The following is a 20,958-nucleotide window of genomic DNA, read 5'->3' as shown; positions in this document are numbered from 1 at the left end:
AGCCCCACAGTGGATTTGGGGCTGGGTCCAGGAGCCTCAGGCACTGAGAGAAGGATGAAGAAGCTGCTCAAGGAGTCAGCAGCAAAACTCCAAGTGCCTTGGAGCATGGCTGGGCCCCAGTGAGGGCAGGGAGTGCCAAAGGCTCCCCAGGGACTGCTGAGAGCAGATCCTTGAGGCCAGGAGTGCAGGGAGCCCAAGGCTCTGGGCAGGGAACTGCAATGCTGAGCAAGGCCTGGGCTGGCTGGGGGAAGCAGAAAGGCCAAGCCCTGAGCCCAGCCTGGGCCAGCAGGGCCTGTCCCTCACGGGTGGCTCGGGGCTCTCTGTGGGGCAGGGGGATGTGAGGGGCAGCAAGGACAAATGCCATCAACCTGCAGCCCCTGCCAGCCTGGCCAGGGAGGCTGAGGGAGAGCCAAAGTGCAGCCCCTGCCAGGAAAGTTCCTGCTGTGGGGCCTCCAGAGGCGCTGCCCGAGCCCAGGGCACAAAGGCCTGGGTGCCTGTGGCCCTGCCAGCCCTGCCCAGCCCTTGGCCATCTGTCCTGCAGTCTGTGCCCCCTGTGCGTGCTGCTCCTGTGCCCTGGCCGGCTGCACTCGCCCCTCTCGCTGTGCCCCAGCATTTCTCAGCCAGCGTTTCTGTGCCCTCCCTGGAATGCAAACTGTTTGGGAGCATTTAGGGGGCGCTGGGAGAGGTCCAATCAGGCTGTTTAGATTGCATGGCACGGCATCAGTTTTAGGCGCGGGGCTGTGTTATGAGGGGCTCTGGGGCCGCGGGGGATGAAAGGAGATGAATTCCCAGAAATGGCTGTACCGGGCATCTGTGGGGCTGGGAGCACTCAGGAGATCCGGGGACTCTTTTGCGGGGTCCCGAATGGGCTCTGAGGGACACTGAAGGATCCTGGAGGGTCGGGGGGGCACTTATGGGACAGATGGGGGGTGGATGCCGGGGTGGGCTCTGTGGAGCGCGGGGCATGACGAGCGTTGCAGTCCCGGCTCCAGTGGGGCTCAATTGCGACTGGAGCATGACAGGAGTTGTAGGAAAAACCGAAAAGATGGCACTGACATCAGGCTCTGCCCTTGAGGCCCCGATCCCTTGGGCTGTTTGGTTGTGAGCGGTGATGGACGGGAGCTCTGGCAAATGGGAGACGGCAGAGGTGGGAACAGCCCATTCAATCCCTCCTGTCCCTCTCAGTATTGCCCAGTTCATCCCCAGTACAACCAAGCACATCCACTATGCCCCTCCAGGCCCTCCCAGTAGAGACCATTTGTCCCAATACACATAAGTTCATTCCCAGTCCCTCTCAGTTCCTCCCAATGCCATCCACAGTATGCCCCAGTGTCTCCCAGTCTTCCCTGCAATGTCCCATGCCCCAGTGTCACTCCCAGTGTCACTCCCAGTATATCCCAGTATGTTCCAGCATGTCCCACTGTGTCTCAGTGTACCCCCACAGTCCATCCCAGTCCATCCAGATTCTCCCTCAGCATTCCTTGTGTTCTCAGGTTGTCCCAGTCCTCCGCAGTGTGAATCCCAGTATATCCCAGTGTCTCCTACAGTGTTCCCAGTGTTTCCCAGTATGTCCCAGTCCTCCCCAGTGTTTCCAAGCACAGTTTAATTTCTCAGGGTTGCCGTGTCAGCCAAACCCAGCAGTGGGGTCAGGGCAGTGTCCATGGCCACAGCCCCTTGCAGTGGCCCAGTGCAGCTTGGGCTGATGATCCACCCTCACAGCTGGCCCAGGGCAGCTCTGCAGTGGTTTTGGTGGCACCTTGGGCTGGCACACACCTGAGGAGTGTGTCTGTGTTCAGTGGCGAAAGTCAGGAGTTTGAGATTGCTTCAAAAAGGGAAAACCCCTCTTAGGCTGAGTGCAGCCAGCTCTGCAAGCACAGCAGGTCCCAGGTGAGTGAGGACAGACAGGATGGGGCTGGGGAATGTGGAGCAAGGCTGTCCACACTGGGTCAGAGCTCAAGGCACAACTTCTCTGAGCAGGCCAGAGCGCCTGAGGAGAGACCCTGGGTCAATATCAATCACAGAATGCTGCAATAACCTCTGATCTAAAGAGAAATGTAATAAAAGAAACCCTTTAAAACAGGCATGTGTATGTCTTACAAGCTCTTTGAAATATTTCTCCATAATTGGACTTGGAAAACTTTAATGACTCTCTCAGGGCTTTGGTGTTGTTTACATCAGACTCAGCCCCTGAGAGAGTCTTCAAAGAACTTTTCAAGAACTCAAGGTTAAATTGAAACTCTGAAGTTTCTTAAAATATTAATGGGTCCCACTGAGGGACACGACTGTGAAAGTGTCCCCAGGTTCCAGATAGAGCAGAACACTGCAGGCAGTGATGACAGCTGGGGACAAACAAGGCAAAGGTGTCTCTGGTGCTGAGCAAACCTGGATGTGTTTCAGGTAGGCAAAGGGCCAAGGCCTGAGCCCCAGCCCCTGGCCAGGCAGATCCTGTCCCTCCCTCCTTGCTCAGGGCTCTTCCCGGGATGGGCTCTGGCATGTGGGGATGTGCAATGCCAAGGGCAGCACCATGGGGCAGCCCCGCCAGGCTGCTGAGCAGGGACAAGGGTCCTCTCCAAAGTCTTTGAAAATGGAAACAATAGCCAAAATTATTTTCTCCCAAATCTTGCAGTGGCAGAACAATGGTCAGTATCTTTAAACTGAATGAGGGTGGATTTACATTTGTTAGAAAGAGGAAATATTTTACAGCGATGAGAATGGAAGAAAACTGCAACTGTTCTTCCACAGAACTGGATTCCCCATCTCAGGAATTATCCAAGAGCAGGAACTTTGTGCAACCTGACCCAGCGAAACAACCTCATCCCCAAGGACAGAATTCCTGTTGTGTGGGTTCTCTGATGTGCTGGGTGCCCTCACAACACTTCTGGCCAGAATGTCTGCTGAGGGCAGCCAGGCTGCTGCAGGGGCAGGGACCTCACAGCCATCACCATGGCAGCCCTGTCCCCTGGGCCTGGCTCTCCCCTTTCCTCTGCCCCTGCCTTGTCTCTGCTGCCATGAAGAGTTTTGTCATTCATATCTTGTGCCCAAGGTGCTGGGGCAAATGGCTTCCCAGGCAGGCTCCTGGAGCAGAAGTGGCTTTTCAGAGCCCAGGCAGAAATGAGCCCTGAGGCAGCCGCTCTGCAGTGCTGGCCACCAGGCTGCCAAGGGAGGCTTCTGGCCATGGCCTGCAAGCAGCTGCTGCTGCCAAGGTGCCTTTGGTGCCTCAGGCTCTGCCTGGCACAGCTGCCAGCACGGCACTCTGCCCTTGTGCCCGAGCCCTTCCCTGTGCTGGGGCTGGCCTGGGGCTTTTCCTGCAGCGGGACCTGCCCTGCTCCTGGCACAGGAAAGGCAGTTCCTGCTGGAGCAGGAGGCTCTGCCTGCAATGGGCTCCAACAACTCCAGCAAGGCCCTGTTTACAAAGCCCCCAGTGGGAAATGAAGGAGGGTGTCATGCTGCTTTTGGGGTGAATAAAGCTGAAACCAGCCTGACTCCTCCATCTCAAAGTTCCACATTCTCAGAGGGAGCTGGAGCTGTGGCAGAGCTGGAAAAATCCCCAGAGAAAGGAACACCCAAGGGACAGCACTGAGAGCTTCCGCAGAGCTGCCAAGATGGACCAGCCTGTGCACATCTGACTGACAGGGCAGCACTTCAGACTAGAAAAGCCCCGTCCCAAATTTTAACAGCAGCACCTCCTGACATTTCCCTTCTTGCGGAGTGTGGAGATTCCTCCCTGCAGTGGGAACACTGCTCAAGGTCACAGCTCCAGGCTGAGCCAAAGGACTCAGTCCCACCATCCTTGTTCTGCTTAATTACTAGTTTTGCTTTAATAAAATTGCTTTGAAATCACTGCCTAGTGCTCTATACAATATAATATGTTACAGCTCTTATACCTTAGAATAAATATTTCTGATTATTTTGAAGATAATTGTTTCTAATCATTACCATTATAGAATATATATATAAATACCTCCAGCTTGCCAGCCTTAATTCTGTGTGACAAATTCTATAAAGGTCTAATTCCACCTTTGTAATTCTTTACATAAAAATTCTTGAAAAGTCTAGGGCTGGGGTTGGAACCAGCTGTTCTATGGCTCCTCTCACACCAGGGATTTACAAATCCTGGAGGTCCTTGAGGGTATTTGGGAAACTGGGGGGCCTATTGGGGCTCCTTTCTGCACCTCGAGACCCAACAGGAGCCTCTGTAATAAACTTTGCCTGCAGCTCCCACTCTGCCAGGAACCTCTGTGAATGGGACATCCCAGCTCTTTGGCAGCCTGGGGACTCCTGGGATTTCACCATGGAATGGCTGTGACTGCCTCTGAGCACAGGGCTCTTTACCAACCCCAGAAACCCCTGGGAGGTGTCCATAGAGACCCTGTCTCTGCCTGTGACATTCCAGCTCTTGAACAGCTTGGAGACTTGGAAAGTCCCCATGGAACCCTTCTGAGGGCCTGTGACAAATCTGATCCTTAGCAGGCAACCATCACCAGGACCCTGTTGCTATGGGTAATGGGATCCCAGATCCACAGAATTGGCTGAGCTGGGAGGGACCCATCAGGATCCTGGAGTCCAACTGCTGGCCCTGCACATTGTTGCACATCCCCAACAATGCCAGCCTGGGCCTGGCAGCGCTGTCCAAACGCTGCTGGAGCTCAGAGAGCCCTGGAGCTGGGAGCCTTCCCTGGGGAGCCTGGGCAGTGCCCCAGCAGCCTCTGGGCAAAAACCTTTTCCTGACATCCAACCTGAGCCTGCCCTGACTCAGCTGCAGCCGTTCCCTCCAGTCCTGTCCCTGGGCACCAGAGGGAAGACCAGGGGTCACACCAGGGCTGAGAGGGACAGAGACCCCCACGGCCTCCCCACAGATGAGAAGGTCGGAGAGTCCCCCCAACCCCGAGCACCCTCAGTGGTGAGAGGGACGCAGAGCCCCTGGTCCCCAGCCCTGCACAAGCATTCCCTGAGGCCAGTGGGATGGAGACCCCTGAGGCGAGGGGACAGAGAATGCCCTGAGCACCCCATTGGCATGGGGCTGAGAGGGACGGAGAGCCCCCAGGCATTCCCTGGGGTGAGAATGATGGAGACGCCCTGGGGAATGGCCTGGGGTGACAGGGACAGGAACACCCCCTGGGGGACAGGGACACCCCCTCAAGAACGGCCTGGGGTGAGAGGGACAACCCCCCCCAAGCCCTTCCCAAGCATCCCCCAGGGTGAGAGGCACAGAGACCCTTCCAGCATCCCCTGAGCACTGGACAAAATAAACTTGGCAGAAATCAAACTTCAATCTGCATAAATCACTTTGATGAATATTTGATTTTCTCACAAGTCACATGTGAGTAAAATACAAATAAATCCCAAACATTAATAAACCAACAACAGAAGCAATTCTGTGTCAATTCCAAATTTCATTGGTTCCTGCACAGCTCCAGCTCAGCTGCTGGAAGATTCTGATAAAAGAAAAAAAAAAAAAAAGTGAAAATTTGACCCAATAGAGATTATTGAAAGGAAGGAAAAAATCTGTGTGGCTGTGAGAAAGGTGACAGGGACACAGAAAATAATGATTCTCACATTTGGCAAAGTCCCCAAGCCTCAGAATTCTGGAGTTATTCAGGAATTTAGCTACTTGAGCTGGGCTTCTTCTGGGACGTTTAGTAGCCTTGTGTTCCTCAACCTGAATGAACCTTGTCAGCCTCAATGGTAACATTTGCTCACTTTCCTCCAGTGATTTAATAAACATTTCATGGAAAGACAACAAAATATTTTCTTTACACTGGCCACCCACAACAGCCATTTTCCTCATCAGTTCTCCCACAAGTCGCTCAGAGGAATTTGCATCCAAGTTTCCAAGAGGTCCTCTGGAAAGAAAGAGCCCTCCTCCAACAGAGGAGGGAACCATGCTGTTGTCAAGGTCAGAGAACAGTGCCTGAACTCACTGTGCCAAAATATTGTACACAATCTGGTTAAGAAAATTGTTAGAGATTCTTCTGCCCCAGTTAAGGTGCTAACGAGACCAAATGCAAAGTGGATTTTATTGAACAGTAAATGTGAGGTAGAGAGAGATGGAATAAAAGAGAAAAAATGGGGGAGGGCAAGGGAGTGACAGGGACAGAGACCTCCCCTGGGGTGCAGCAAGTGTGACATTGTCCCCTGTGTGCATGGCGGTTTTACACCTGAGCCAGTTTGGGTAAGGGGGGTGGTGTTCACCTCCCCAGCAGGGATTACCCCACTGTTTCAGGTTGCAGTGCAAGATGCAACCAAATGCATGTTTTCCATCACCATCTTCACAAACTGTTATAAACAGACAGGGCAGTGTTCTTTATCTCTTCCATGACTCAGCCCTGATAACGCCCTCCAGGGGCTATCTTCTGTGAATGGGCCATTGAGTGTCCCTGCAGGACTGGTAAAATGACATCATCCCATTGTGGGATGCTCCGCCCAGGGGAAGGAGCCAACCGTTCCTACCTGGATATAAGCTGAGACTTGTGACACCAGAGCACCTTGGCTACTGTATTCCCAGAGGACAAGAGCTCCATCACCAGCACTCGACCGTCAGAGGAAGACCAGACCCTTCTACAGGATCACTGCTTTGACAGAATCACGATCATCACTGCAACAGGACTGCAACCACCATTTAATGGGACTGCTCCCACCACCCTGACCAACAGGGTGGCAGGTTATATCCTGACTCTGTCAGTTTAAGGCAGTGTTTCTGTATCATTGCCTTGATCTTAATTTTCTTCTTAAATTGTAATTCTGGCTTAGACTCTCCTCCTGGTTTGCCCTCAAACCTGTACAAAACTCAATGCACTCATCTCTTGTTTTCCTCCCAAACCAGAATTTCCCATCACCAAACCACTGCCAGATGGAGAAGAAGGCTGCGAGGAAGAGGAAGATGTCCCAGGACCATCAGGTAGGTAAGGAGGAAGTCAGTGCCTCTTTCTCTCTCTTTCCTGCTCCATCTCCCAGCTCAGCATGGCCCGTAGCTGCAGGACAACCCCTCTGCCTTGGCCATCCTGCTGCGGATGCACTGGAGGTATCTCGTTCCCTTTCCCTCTGGCATGGAGGCAAAGCCCATCCACTCCTTGTCCTTTGTCCCCCAGACAAGAAGCTGAGGACAGAGACCAGAGACGATGAATCTCCACGGCAGAACCTCATGGAAGAAGCTGTTTTGAAGGACTCCATGGCACAGGAATCGAACAGGGAGGTAAAGCCCAAGAGATCCCACAGGATGAGGGCCTGCAAACCCAGCCCAGGGTGCTCTGAAGAGGAAAGACCCACCCTGTGCCAGGAAGGTGGACAGAGCTTCAGCCAGGGATCAGAGATGGTGGTCCATGAGCAGCTTCATGATGGGGAGAAGCCCCACAAGTGCTTGGAGTGTGGGAAGAGCTTCAGGCAGAGCAGCAATCTTGTCCGCCACCAGATGATCCACACTGGGGAATGGGCCTATGAGTGTGGGGAGTGTGGGAAGGGCTTCAGCTACAGCTCAGAACTCGTCAGGCACCAACGTATCCACACTGGGGAGAGGCCCTATGAGTGTCCTGACTGTGGGAAGAGGTTTCACACCAGCTCCAATCTCCTCCTGCATGAGTGGATTCACACGGATGAGAGGCCCTTCCGCTGTCCTGACTGCAGGAAGGGCTTCAACCGCAACTCCCACCTCGTCACCCACCGGCGAATCCACACTGGGGAGAGGCCCTATGAGTGTCCCCAGTGTGGGAAGAGCTTCACCCAGAGCTCGCACTTGACGAGACACCAACGGAGGCATCGTTAAGAGAAGCCCTGCAAATGCCCCAACTGCAAGGAGACCTTCGAGCCTGGCTCCAGCTTCATACCCAACTGGAGGACCCACGTTGGGAAGAGACCTGTGATCCATGCTGGGATGACACCTGTCCCTTCTCCTGCCCCTGCCAATGACATGACAGGGGATCGATGAACATGAGATTCTGGCCAGGGCCGTGTCATTATATCCACTCCCTCCTCAGGGCATTGCCGGGGCAGGAAAGGGTCTCTTTCTCTCTCCCTGAGGAGAAGGGTGTCCTTTGCAGGCAGGTGGAAATATGTGGCCAGGATGACACAGTGAGTTGTGTTTTGGTTTTCCCTGTAAATAGTTTTTCTTTTCCCTTTTGTTAGCAGTATTGTTTCTGTTCTTGTTTGTTCTTTATCTCGTTGCTCTTCCCAATAAATTTTTCTTATCCCAGGCCAGGATCTATTCCTTTTGTGCATTCTATGGGAGGCAGAAGGGCAGCAAGCAGCAGCATTGTTTTAGCCGGAGCAGGAATCTGAGGAATCTCATTCCTAAACCCCAGCCCTTGGAAACCGAGCATCCCAGCTGGTCCCAGCCCTCCTGGCCATGGCAACAGCCTTGGGAGCGGGTCCCTGGCTGGGGCTGTGGGAACCTCTTCCCTCTGGTGCCCAGGGACAGGACTGGAGGGAACGGCTGCAGCTGAGTCAGGGAAGGCTCAGGTTGGATGTCAGGAAAAGGTTTTTGCCCAGAGGCTGCTGGGGCACTGCCCAGGCTCCCCAGGGAAGGGTCCCAGCTCCAGGGCTCTCTGAGCTCCAGCAGTGTTTGGACAGCGCTGCCAGGCCCAGGCTGGCATTGTTGGGGTGTCCTGTGCAGGGCAAGCAGTTGGACTCCAGGATTCTGATGGGTCCCTCCCAGCTCAGCCAATTCTGTGGATATGGGATCCCATGACCCTGGGGATGGGGCTGCCAATGGTTGTCATGGCAACCACCCCTGGCATGGGGACTGCATGGAGCTGCCAAGGGACTGAGCATGGCAACAGGGTCCTGGTGATGGTTGCCATGGAAACTGACCATGGCAACAGGGGGCTGGGGATGGTTGCCTGCTAAGGATCAGATTTGTCACAGGCCCTCAGAAGGGTTCCATGGGGACTTTCCAAAAGTCTCCAGGCTGTTCAAGAGCTGGAAGGTCACAGGCAGAGACAGGGGCTCCATGGACACCTCCCAGGGGTTTCTGGGGATAGTAAAGAGCCCTGTGCTCAGAGGCAGTCACAGCCATTCCATGGTGACATCCCAGGGCACCTTGGGCTGCAAAGGCACCCATCTGTCACAGGCACTCACGGGGGCTCCATGGTGACATCCCAGGAGTCCCCAGGCTGCCAAAGAGTCGGGATGTCCCAGACACTCACAGGGGTTCCTGTCATGGACACAGTGGGAGCTTCAGGCAAAGTTTATTAGAGAAGTTCCTTTTAGGACACAACATGCAGAGAGGATCCCCAATAGCCCTCATAGATTCCCAAATGTCATCACTGATTCAGAGATGACACAGACTCAGACCAGAAAGCTAAGGGCTAAAAGCTGCCTATTTATTCAATCCTCTTCTTTCATACCTTGGTTTGCTACAAGTGGACCTCATTGGTCATTTAATCAACACATTTCACATGATTGGCTAATTAAGACAACACCCTTCATTAAACATCTTTATGGGAAAAAAATCTTATTACAAATACCATCTATGGACAGTTTACAATTCTTTCTCTCCAGCTCCCTAAATGTTCCCAGACCAATTAATGGGAAACCTTATCTTGTTTTCTCCGTCTCTGACCAGAGTGCCATATCCACACCCAAATTCCCCCACGGACCTCCAGGCTTTCGAAATTCTTTCTGTGAGAACAGCATTGGTGGAGCTGGTTCCAATGTCATCTCCAGACTTTTCAAGCCTTCATGTGTAAAAAATTATCAAAGTGGAATTAAGCCTTTTAGAATTTGTCCCACAGGATTAAGGATAGCAAACCAAAGATATTTATATAAGTATCTACTATGGTAATGATGAGACAAAATGATCTTAATCAGAAATTTTTACACCAAGATACAAGAGTAACATATTAATTTATATAGACCACTCGGAAGTGATTTCAAAGCAACTGTATTAAAACAAAACCAGTAATTAAACAGAGATTGATGTCTCTCCCCCAGACCAATGATCATGGGCATATCTCTTTGGTGTAGCCTTGAGGAGTGACCTTGAGGGGTGCCCCCACTGCAGGGAGGAATCTCCACACCCCCAAGCAGGGAAATGTCAGGAGACGCTGCTGTTAAAATCTGGGACAGGGCTTCTCTAGTCTGAAGTGCTGCCGTGTCAGTCAGATGTGCCCAGGATGGGCCAGCTCAGCAGCTCTGCAGAAGCTCTCAGTGCTGTCCCTTGGTTGTTCCTTTCTCTGGGGATTTTTCCAGCTCTGCCAGAGCTTCAGCTCCCTCTGAGGATGTTGAACTTTGGGATGGAGGACTCGGGCTGGTTTCAGTTTTATTCACCCCAAAAGCAGCATGACCCCCCTCCTTAATTTCCCACTGGGGGCTTTGCAAACGGCCTGGCTGGAGTTGTTGGAGCCCATTGCAGGCAGACCCTCCTGCTCCAGCAGGAACTGCCTTTCCTGTGCCAGGAGCAGGGCAGGTCCCGCTGCAGGAAAAGCCCCAGGCCAGCCCCAGCACAGGGAAGGGCTCGGGCACAAGGGCAGAGTGCCGTGCTGGGAGCTATGCCAGGCAGAGCCTGAGGCACCAAAGGCACCTTGGCAGCAGCAGCTGCTTGCAGGGCACGGCCAGAAGCCTCCCTTGGCAGCCCGGCCTGGTGGCCAGCACTGCAGAGCTGCTGCCTCAGGGCTCATTTCTGCCTGGGCTCTGAAAAGCCACTTCTGCTCCAGGAGCCTGCCTGGGAAGCCATTGGCCCCTGCAACTTGGGCACAAGATATGAATGACAAAACTCTTCATGGCAGCAGAGACAAGGCAGGGGCAGAGGAAAGGGGAGAGCCAGGCCCAGGGAACAGGGCTGCCATGGTGATGGCTGTGAGGTCACTGCCCCTGCAGCAGCCTGGCTGCCCTCAGCAGACATTCTGGCCAGAAGCTTTGTGAGGGCACCCAGCACACCAGAGAACCCACACAACAGGAATTCTGTCCTTTGGGAGGGGGTTTCACTATGTCAGGTTCCACAAAGCTCCTGAACAGGGACAATTCCTGTGATGGGGCATCCACTTCTCTCAAAAAGCAGTTGCAGTTTTGTGCCACTCTCATCATTTTCTCCTTCCAAAATTGTAAAATATTTTGTTCTTGCAAAAAAAATGTAAATCTGCCCTGATTCAATTTGACATAATGACCCTTTTTCTGTCACTGCAAGATTTAGGAGAAAATAACTTTGACCACTATTCTTCCATTTTCACAGACTTTGGAGAGGACCCAAAAATCTCCCAGATGGGTTTGGGGGTCTCATCACATAACCAGTGGGAGGAGGCTACATGCTCTGGGCTCAGTGGGGTGGAGAATGAGGACAGAACAGGAGTAGTCCGGGAGGGATTGAAGGGTGGTTTCAGAGAGGAGTTTTTCTTGTAAAAAGCAGCTAGAGAAAGAAATAATGGCACCAAGGGTGTGGAGTGCCCCTGCCCCATGAGGTAGGGATTCTACCCAGACAGACACCATTGGGCGAGGGGCGTGATTTAAAGAGGATTCTGCCCCTCCACCCTGTGGGGTGTGCCTCTGCAAGCCCAGGAAAAGACACTCCACCCCATCTGGTCAAATAAGGAGTGGCCACAGAACATTTTTCCTTTTCTGTAACCTCGTTGGTTCAAATTCTACTGCAAAGTCCCCGCCACACATTTTTCCATTGGTGGTCCTCCCCGATCCACTCCTTTGCAGTGCCCTGCTCCTTCTGCTATTGGACCCCGACCATAAACTCCACCCCTACCCTGTCATATAAAACCCATGACAAACCACCACCTCCTCTCCCCCTTCATTTCTTGTCTTGGTACCTGGCACAATAAAGGATCCTGGGCTTTGCTAAACCAAGACCCATCCTGTTGCCTTCCTTTCCCTGCTGGTCATCGATGCCTGCCTGAGGTCTGAGACTCTGGGCTCTGGGGGAGTCGTTTTGCTGCTTACTGCAGTGGAACACAACACAAGGGCAGCTGGGGAGGCCCAGACATGAAGAGAAAGGAATTTCCTCTCCCAGGGCAGGGCTGTGGTGCAGAAGGAGCCTGGAGCAGCCCAAGGCTTTGTGTGGGCAGGCAGAGGCAGGCAGGAGGCAGAGCTGTCAGCAAAGGAAGGGGCCAGCCAGGTGGGGCAGCCGGGGGATGACGACAGCCTGCAGGGACAGAGGCACAGGGCAGGGACACCGTAGGACAGCCTGGGCTGCACAGGGCACAGGGATGGGCAGCAGCTGCCAGGCCCTGACAGAGCCAACTTGGGCAGCACTTTGGCCATGGCAGACACAAAGAGCACCAAAGCCCCAGAGGGTCATTAAAATCCTGCTGCTGTGTCTGTGCTGCTGAGCTGGGCCGGGCTCCTGGCCCAGAGGCAGCTCCTGGCAAGGGCAGCGCTGCAGAGAGACAGCTCTGGCCAAGAGCAGCTCCTGTGCACAGCCCAGCAGGGCTGGGGCACTGCCAGGGCAGCTCAGGGACACCAGCAGGGCACATCCAGAGCTGACAGGGGCTCAGCACTGGCAGGGGCTGGGGGATGTCCCAGGGGGGGCTGTGTCACAGCGGCACCGCTGTGGCTGTGTCATAGCAAGGGGCTGTGTGACAGCACAGAGTGGGCTGTGTGAGGTCACAGATTGGGCTATGACATCACAGAGTTTGTTGTGTGAGGTCATCGAGCAACTACAGCATCATAGAGGGGATTCTGTGCCATCACAGAGCAGGCTGTGACATCATGACATTGCTGTAGGATATCATAGCTGTAAGGTCACAGTGTGTGCTGTGACACTACAGAGTAGCAGTATGGTATCACGGAGAGGGTTTTGTGCCATCACTGAGGGTGTTGTGACATCACAGAGCTGTCTGTAATGTCATAGAGTAGGGTGTGAGGCCATCGAGTAGCCTCTGCCATCATGGAAGGTGGCCGTGTCACATCAGAGAGTGGGTTGTGACATCACTGGGCGACTGAGTAACATCATAGAGCCAGCGGTGACATCACAGAACAGACTGTGATATCACAGAGCAGTTGTGCGTGTCATCACTGAGTTGTCTGTGACATCATAGAGTAGGCTCTGTGACATCACAGGCTGGACATCATAGAATGGATTCTGCCATCACAAGGTATCTGTGTGACATCACAGAGGGGATGTGACATCATAGAATGGCTGTGTGACATCCCAGGGTAGGATGTGTAATATCACAAGATTAACTGTGACATCATAATGAGGGCTGTGACATCATAATGAGGGCTGTGGCATCACAAAGGGGCTGTGTGTCATCACAGGGGCTGTGTGAGGTCACTGGGGAGGTCACTCTGCCTCAGCCCCCCTCACAGTTCCCCCAGAGCAGTCCAACCCTGCTCGTGCACAGCGGGGTCCCCTGTCCCCCCGGGTACCCCCGCCCCCGGTGCCGCAGCCTCCCCCAGAGGATGTTCCACGAGATCGACCCCAGAGCCTGACACGGGGAGAGGGGGCCGGGGCCCTGGGGGTGGGACAGGGGGACAGGGACCCCCCGGCAGCATCCCTGTGTCCCCCAGGGCCAGAGCCTGGGCCAGGGCTCCTTCACCCTGTTACAAACGAGGGCTTGAGAGCGCTGAAAAAATCCTCGGCAAGGGATCAGCAAAAACCAGATTTAATATTAAGCAACGGCACCACATGGCATGGTTCCTTGGAAAGAGTGACTTTGCTCCTGACTGGACACTTCAGGCACATCAAGGAAACAAAGCAACAACAAAACCAAATCAAATTCAGGCAGTCAAACCAGAAATGAACCATGAACAGTCCCTGTGTGTGTGCGCGTGTGTGTGTGCATGACATAAGGACAATGAGGGCAAGGATAAAAGGAATACAGCCTAAAAGCTGAACAGAGCTCAAAGTTAACAGGACTTAACTTATAACTTAACCTTAACTGATACCTTACACATCAGAGTTTAGCAAAAGAACAGCACATAACAGTATTTAACCTAACTTACAATGGCTTATAGGTCATTATAAGTTAGTTTAAATATGACTTAGTAACTTAACAGAGGAATAACACTTAATAATATTTAACTTAGCTTATAACTTAAACTTAGCAACTTAGCAAAAGAACAACACTTAGCAGCATTTAACTTAGCTTAGACCTCGTGACTTAACCTGACTTACAGGCCTGACTGACTCAGCTATCCAAGGCACTCAAACCCCTCCGAGAGCAGCATTTCTGCCACATTTCCCCAGCACAGGCACTCCTGCGTGCACACAGACACAAAGAGTCAGTGCAAGGCATCTGTGAGAAATTCCCCTGAGGGCAGCAAATGCTCCCTGTGGATGCTTTGGCATCTCCCCAGAGGGTGAAGGGTTGAGCCTGGAGGAGTGGGGGGATCGGCCCAGGCTCTGGCCTTGTTCAGAATCCCCGAGTGCAGCAAACGGGAGAGTTCCCAGCTGGGAGAGGCTCCACTCAGAGGGAGTCGCTGGCCCAGGAGAGCTCCAAGGGGCTCCTTTTGCAGCGCTGTTTGTAGGGCCCCAAGAGAGGGGCTGCAGTCACAGCAATGGTTCATCCTGGCCGCACTTGGCATCAACAGCTTTCTTTGGCAGTGTGAGAACAGGGATGTTGTGCCACTGAGGGAACAAAACCAGTTCCCAGGGCTGCTCCTCCAGCAACCAGGAGCTGGTTGGGCAGCAGCAGTGCCTGGAGCAGACAGTGTTTGTGCTGAGCTGCAGAGGAGCTGAGCCCAGGGGCTGTTGGCCAAGGCCGAGGCCCAAGGAGCATTTCTGAGCTGGCAGGGCGGCCTGAGAAGGGGAGGGGGGAATGCAGCAGCACAGGGCCCATGGAGCCAAGGGACCATGGTGACACTGTGGGGCCCTGTGAGACCAAGGGACCATTGTGACACTGTTGGGCCCTGTGACACCAAGGCACCATTGTGACACTGTGGGGTCTCATGGAATAATGGAGAGCACTGTGACATTGCTGGGACTCATGGCACCAAGGGGACCGTACTGTCACTCTGTGGCTCCATGGAATGTAGGGATCATTGTGATACTGTGAGGCCCCATCAAAGCAAGGGGCCATTGTGACATCACAGGGCCTCCTGGAACTGTGGAGACCATTATGACACTTTGGGGTGTCATGGAACCATTGGAGGCCATTGTGACTTTGTGAGACTCCATGGAGACAAAAGTCCATCGAGACATTGCAAGGCATTATGGCATCATGGAGAGACAATTAAGAGACTTCACAGCCTCGTGGAACCAAGGGGCCATTTTGACACTGAGGCACACCATAGAATCGTGGAGACATTGTGACATTGAGGGGACTCATGGGATCATGGAGACCATTGTGACACTATGAGGGCCCAGGAAATATTCAAAGCATGGTGACACTGTAAGGCCTTATGGAACCAGTGAGACCATTGTGACCCTGGGGGTCCCCACAGAACCAAGAGGACCATTGTGATACCGTGAGGCTTTGTGAAACCAAGAGGCCTTTGTGACACTTGCAGGGCTGCATGGAACCAAAGCTCCGGGGTGACACTGGAGCCTCATGTCATCAGAGGTCCATTGTCACACTGTGGAGCTAATGGAGACTATTGTGACACTTCAAACTCCCAGGATCCAGAGGTCCATGTGACATTGCAGGGCTCATGGAACCAAGGGAACATGGGACAGGTTTGGCTGGTTTGGCCTCACAGGGGCTGCCAGACAGCTGATCTTGGCAGGTTAAGGGTCTCTTCTGAACTGCTTTTCAAATACTGGGGCTCTGTGCTTTCCTTCCTATGGAAAAGAACTGTCCTTCTTCTCCAGGCACCCATGCCCAGAACTGGGATTTCACCTCCAAATTTCCTTATATCCAGGGATTGTTCCCATTGGAATATTGCCAGGACAAATCTTGCTGGCAGTGATTTCTCATCTGTCCCCAAAACACTGGGGAAGGATTTGTGCTCTTCTTCCGATGGGAAAGAACTCTCCTGCTTCTCCAGGCCCCAATGGCTGAGAGGCTTCCACCTCCAAAATTCCTAAAATTCAAAGACTGCTCCCAGACAAAATCTGCCATTCCTGATAAGGCTGGATGGCCTTGGACTAGTGAGACTCTCACCTGCCTTCTAAACACTGGGGCTCTGTGCTTTCCTTCCTATGGAAAAGAACTGTCCTTCTCGTCCAGGTGCCCATGGCCAGAGTCAGGATTTCACCTCCAACATTCCCTACTGTGACAGACTGAAGGAGATTGCTGGCTTCAAATTTCATTTGAAGCAGAGGAAGGGGCAGGTCCAGCCTTGCCCTGCCCTGGAACCCCAGCACTGCCCTGCTCTGCAACCCCAATCCCCCCAGAGCCTCTATCCCAGCCCAGCAGTGGCTGCCAGTCCCTGGCACAGCACAGGCAATGCTCCACAGCCACCTCTGGAGCCCCCAGCCCAGCTCCTGAATGTCTCCTTGGGAGGTCTGGGCATGTAGAAGAATGAGCCCCTTGAGGACTGACCCTGTTTGCACAAGCCACTCCTCATCCCCAGCCTCACCATGTCTGGAATGGGTGGCTCCTCCCTCTGGGCAGAGCACCTCACAGTGGGATGATGTAATTTTTATCAGTCCTGCAGTGACACTCAATGGCCCATTAACAAAAGATATCTCCCTGGAAGGAGGATTGATTTGTTGAAGAGATAAAGAAAACTGCCCAATTAGCAGAAGATAACTGCCCTACCTCTGACAGATGGCAAATACAATACACGCATTGTCTTTCAATCCAGAACAACAGGATTTCAAATTAATAGAATGTAACTTAACATGGCTCAAACCTAACAATAATGAAGTTCAACTTTGCTTAATCTTATCAACCCTGAATTTACGTTAAATTAAACATCACAGAATCAAAAATTAATATCATTAGAAGTTATACATACAACAAAATTTAACTTATTCTGATGCTCTTAATGGAAATAAGGCACTGAAAAAGTTGAACAATCTGGGATTGAAATAACAGCATGATGCATTTATTGGAGGGATTAAAAGGATGTAATGAGTGTGTCATGATTTCATGTAATTTAGTTTTTAGAGAAGCCCATGGTAGCCACAAATTTTATGCAAGCATAAATTTACTAAGACCTTTTAAAGTGCAGTTTTACTAAAAGAAACAACAATGTGGAATTCGGCAATCTGCCCAGCAAACCAGCAGATTCTTGAAATTGTATTTAGTGTCATTCCAGATGGTCAGTTTACCAGCATTTCTGTTAAAGAACCTCCAGCCAGTGCCGTGGTGGGGGGGCCTGGTGGAGCCGCGCCGGGGGCTCGGGGGAACCGCGCTGGGAGCAGCCGAGCCACGCACCCCAAACCACCCATGGTACCTCCTCCTGCCCCAGAGCCTGTGAATGTGCCTCCGTGCCAGAGGGAAGGGGCAGGAGATCCCCCAGTGCATACCCAGCAGGACGGCATTGGCACTGGGGTTGTCCTGCAGCCAGGGGCCATGCTGGGCTGGGAGATGGAGCAGGAGAGAGGGGGAAAGGGGCACTGACTTCCTCCTCACCTGCCTGAGTGTCTCGGGGCATCTTTCTCTTCCCTGCAGCCTTCTCCTCCACTGGGCCAAGGTTTGGGAATGGGAAATCCTGCTTTGGCGAAAAACAAGGGATGAGCACAGTGAGTCTGAAGGTCCTCTGCTCAAGTCCATCTCTAGAAGTCGCCTGGTGTCCATAAAAACCTTCAAAAAGAGGAAGTGAATAAAAAAAAAAAAGGCACCAGGAGTGTCCCATTTCCAGTCTCATCCCTCTGGGTCTCTGGTGGTGCCTCCTGTCATGGCTGCTGAGGATCCCCGGCCTCCCCAGGGATGAGAAGGTCAGAGCATCCCCCCAGCCTTAAGCACCCTCAGCGGTGAGAGGGACACAGAGCCCCTGGTCCCTAACCCTGCACAAGCATTCCCTGAGGCCAGCAGGATGGAGAGACACCAGAGCAACCACCAGGGCAAGGGGACAGAAACCCCTGAGCATCCCCTGGGCTGAGAGGGACAGAGACTGCCCCAAGCACCCCTTGGCATGGGGGTGAGCACCCCACTTCCTGGGCTGAGAATAATGGAGACCCACTGGGGAATGGCCTGGGGTGACAGGGACAGGGACAACCCTCCCATGCCCCTCCCAAGCATGGCCCAGGGCGAGAGGCCCAGAGACCCCTTCAGCATCCCCTGGGCACTGGACAAAATAAACTTGGCATCAATTAAATTTAACGCTGCATAAATCACTTGGATGAAGATTTGATTTTCTCACAAGTCACATGAGAGGAAAAAACAAATAAATCCCAAAGATTAATAAACCAACAATAGAAGGAATTCTGTGGCAATTCCAAGTCTCATCAGTTCCTGTACAGCCCCAGCTCAGCTGCTGGCAGTTTCCCAAAAAAGAAAAGTGGAAATTTGGCCCAATACAGATTATTAAAAGGAAGGGAAAGCACTGTGGAGCTGTCATGAGTGTGACAGGGACAAAGAGAATAATGATTCTCACATTTGGCAAAGTCCCCAAGCCTCTGAATTTGGGAGTTATTTGGGAATTTAGCTCCTTGAGCTGGGCACTTCTAGCAGCATCGTGTTCCACATCTTGAGGTGAATGAACCTTGTCAGCCTCACTGGTATCATTTGCTCACATTCCTCCAGTGATTTGAACAAACGTTTCAAAGATGGACAACAATATATTTTCTTTACACTGGCCACCCACAACAGCCATTTTCCTCATCAGTTCTCCCACAAGTTGCTCAGAGGAATTTGCATCCAAGTTTCCAAGAGGTTCTCTGGAAAGAAAGAGCACTCCTCCCACAGAGGAGGGAACCATGCTGTTGTCAAGGTCAGAGAACAGTGCCTGAACTCACTGTGCCAAAATATTGTACACAATCTGGTTAAGAAAATTGTTAGAGATTCTTCTGCCCCAGTTAAGGTGCTAACGAGACCAAATGCAAAATAGATTTTATTGAACAGCCAATGTGAGGTAGGGAGAGATGGAATAAAAGAGAAAAAAGGGGGAGGGCAAGAGAGTGACAGGGACAGAGACCTCCCCTGGGCTGGGGCAAGTGTGACATTGTCCCCTGTGTGTGAGGCCTTCCCGGGGTGGGGGTTTTACACCTGAGCCAGTTTGGGTAGGGGGGGTGGTGTTCACACCCCCAGCAGGGATTACCCCACTGTTTCAGGTTGCAGTGCAAGATGTAACCAAATGCATGTTTTCAATCACCACCTTCAGAAACTGTTATAAATGGGTGGGGCAGTGTTCTTTATCTCTTCCAGGACTCAGCCCTGATAACGCCCTCCAGGGGCTCTCTTCTGTGAATGGGCCATTGAGTGTCCCTGCAGGACTGGTAAAATGACATCATCCCATTGTGGGATGCTCCGCCCAGGGGGAGGAGCCGAGCATTCCTACCTGGATATAAGCTGAGACTTACAGCACCAGGAGCACCTTGGCTACTGGATTCCCAGAGGACAAGAGCTCCATCACCACTACTGGACCTTCAGAGGAAGACCAGACCCTTCTAAGGATCACTGCTTTGACAGAATCACGATCATCACTGCAACAGGACTGCAGCCACCATTTAATGGGACTACTCCCACCACCCTGAGCAACAGGGTGGCAGGTTATATCCTGACTGTGTCAGTTTAAGGCAGTGTTTCTGTATCATTGCCTTGATCTTAATTTTCTTCTTAAATTGTAATTCTGGCTTAGACTCTCCTCCTGGTTTGCCCTCAAACCAGTGCAAAACTCAATGCACTCATCTCTTGTTTTCCTCCCAAAACAGAATTTCCCATCTCAAAACCACTGCCAGATGGAGAAGAAGGCTGCGAGGAAGAGGAAGATGTCCCAGGACCACCAGGTAGGTGAGGAGGAAGTCAGTGCCTCTTTCTCTCTCTCTCTGGCTCCATCTCCCAGCTCTGCATGGCCCGTAGCTGCAGGACAACCCCTCTGCCTTGGCCATCCTGCTGCGGATGCACTGGAGGTATCTCGTTCCCTTTCTCTCTGGCATGGAGGCAAAGCCCATCCACTCCTTGTCCTTCGTCCCCCAGACAAGAAGCTGAGGACGGAGACCGGAGAGGACAAATCTCCACAGCAGAACCTCGTGGAAGAAGCAGTTTTGAAGGACTCCATGGCACAGGAATCGAACAGGGAGGTAAAGCCCAAGAGATCCCACAGGATGAGGGCCTCCAAACCCAGCCCAGGGTGCTCTGAGGAGGAAAGACCCACCCTGTGCCAGGAAGGTGGACAGAGCTTCAGCCAGGGATCAGAGCTGGTGGCCCAGGAGCAGCTTCATCATGGGGAGAAACCACACAAGTGCTTGGAGTGTGGGAAGAGCTTCAGGCAGAGCAGCACCCTGATCCGCCACCAGATGATCCACACTGGGGAATGGCCCTATGAGTGTGGGGAGTGTGGGAAGGGCTTCAGCTACAGCTCAGAACTCGTCAGGCACCAACGCATCCACACTGGGGAGAGGCCCTATGAGTGTCCCCAGTGTCAGAAGAGGTTTCAGACCAGCTCCAATCTCCTCCTGCATGAGCGGATTCACACAGATGAGAGGCCCTTCCGCTGCTCTGACTGCGGGAAGGGCTTCAACCGCAACTCCAATCTCATCAGACACCAGCGCATCCACACTGGGGAGAGGCCCTACAAGTGTCCCCAGGGTGGGAAGAGCTTCAGACAGAGCTCTCATTTGAGCAGACACCAACACAGTCACCAGTAAGGGAAGACATGCAAATGCTGCAACTGCAGGAAGAACTTTGTGCACTGCTCCAACTTCATCCCTCATGGGAGAACCATGTTTGGAAGGGCCCTGGTGATACGTGTTCACTGTGATCCATGCTGGGAAGACACCTGTTTGTTTTCCTGCCCCTGCCAATGACATGATGTGAGCCTGAAGAACATGAGGGTCTGGCCAGGGCTGTGTCATTACATTCACTCCGACCTCAGGTCATTGCCAGGGGCAGGAAAGGAACTCTCTCTCTCTATCTCTCCCTGAGGAGAAGGGTGTCCTTACCAGGCAGGAGAAAATTATGGCCAGGAAGATACCGTTGTGTTGTAGTTTTCCCTTTTTAAAAACCCTTCTGTTGTCAATATTGTTTCTGTTCC

General features: G+C 52.7%; 2 protein-coding genes across 2 annotated transcripts in view; one reads left to right on the top strand and one right to left on the bottom strand.

Moving 5' to 3' along the window:
- The window catches only part of LOC135305580 (zinc finger protein 7-like), a gene marked incomplete at its 5' end in the record, with an annotated part of 49,438 nt that overhangs the window by 8,552 nt on the left and 19,928 nt on the right, over positions 1–20,958 (bottom strand). The window lies entirely within an intron of this gene.
- On the top strand, positions 6,851–20,876 carry LOC135306008 (zinc finger protein 239-like). The gene is made up of 3 exons (XM_064429577.1): positions 6,851–6,902; positions 7,089–7,700; positions 20,094–20,876. The coding sequence occupies exons 1-3, from the start codon at positions 6,851–6,853 to the stop codon at positions 20,570–20,572; spliced, it is 1,143 nt and encodes a 380-aa protein (XP_064285647.1). The 3' UTR covers positions 20,573–20,876.

This window comes from Passer domesticus, chromosome 8 (assembly GCF_036417665.1).
Source record: "Passer domesticus isolate bPasDom1 chromosome 8, bPasDom1.hap1, whole genome shotgun sequence".
NCBI classification, from domain to species: Eukaryota; Metazoa; Chordata; class Aves; order Passeriformes; family Passeridae; genus Passer; species Passer domesticus.
This window is presented reverse-complemented; position numbering and strand designations above follow the sequence as displayed.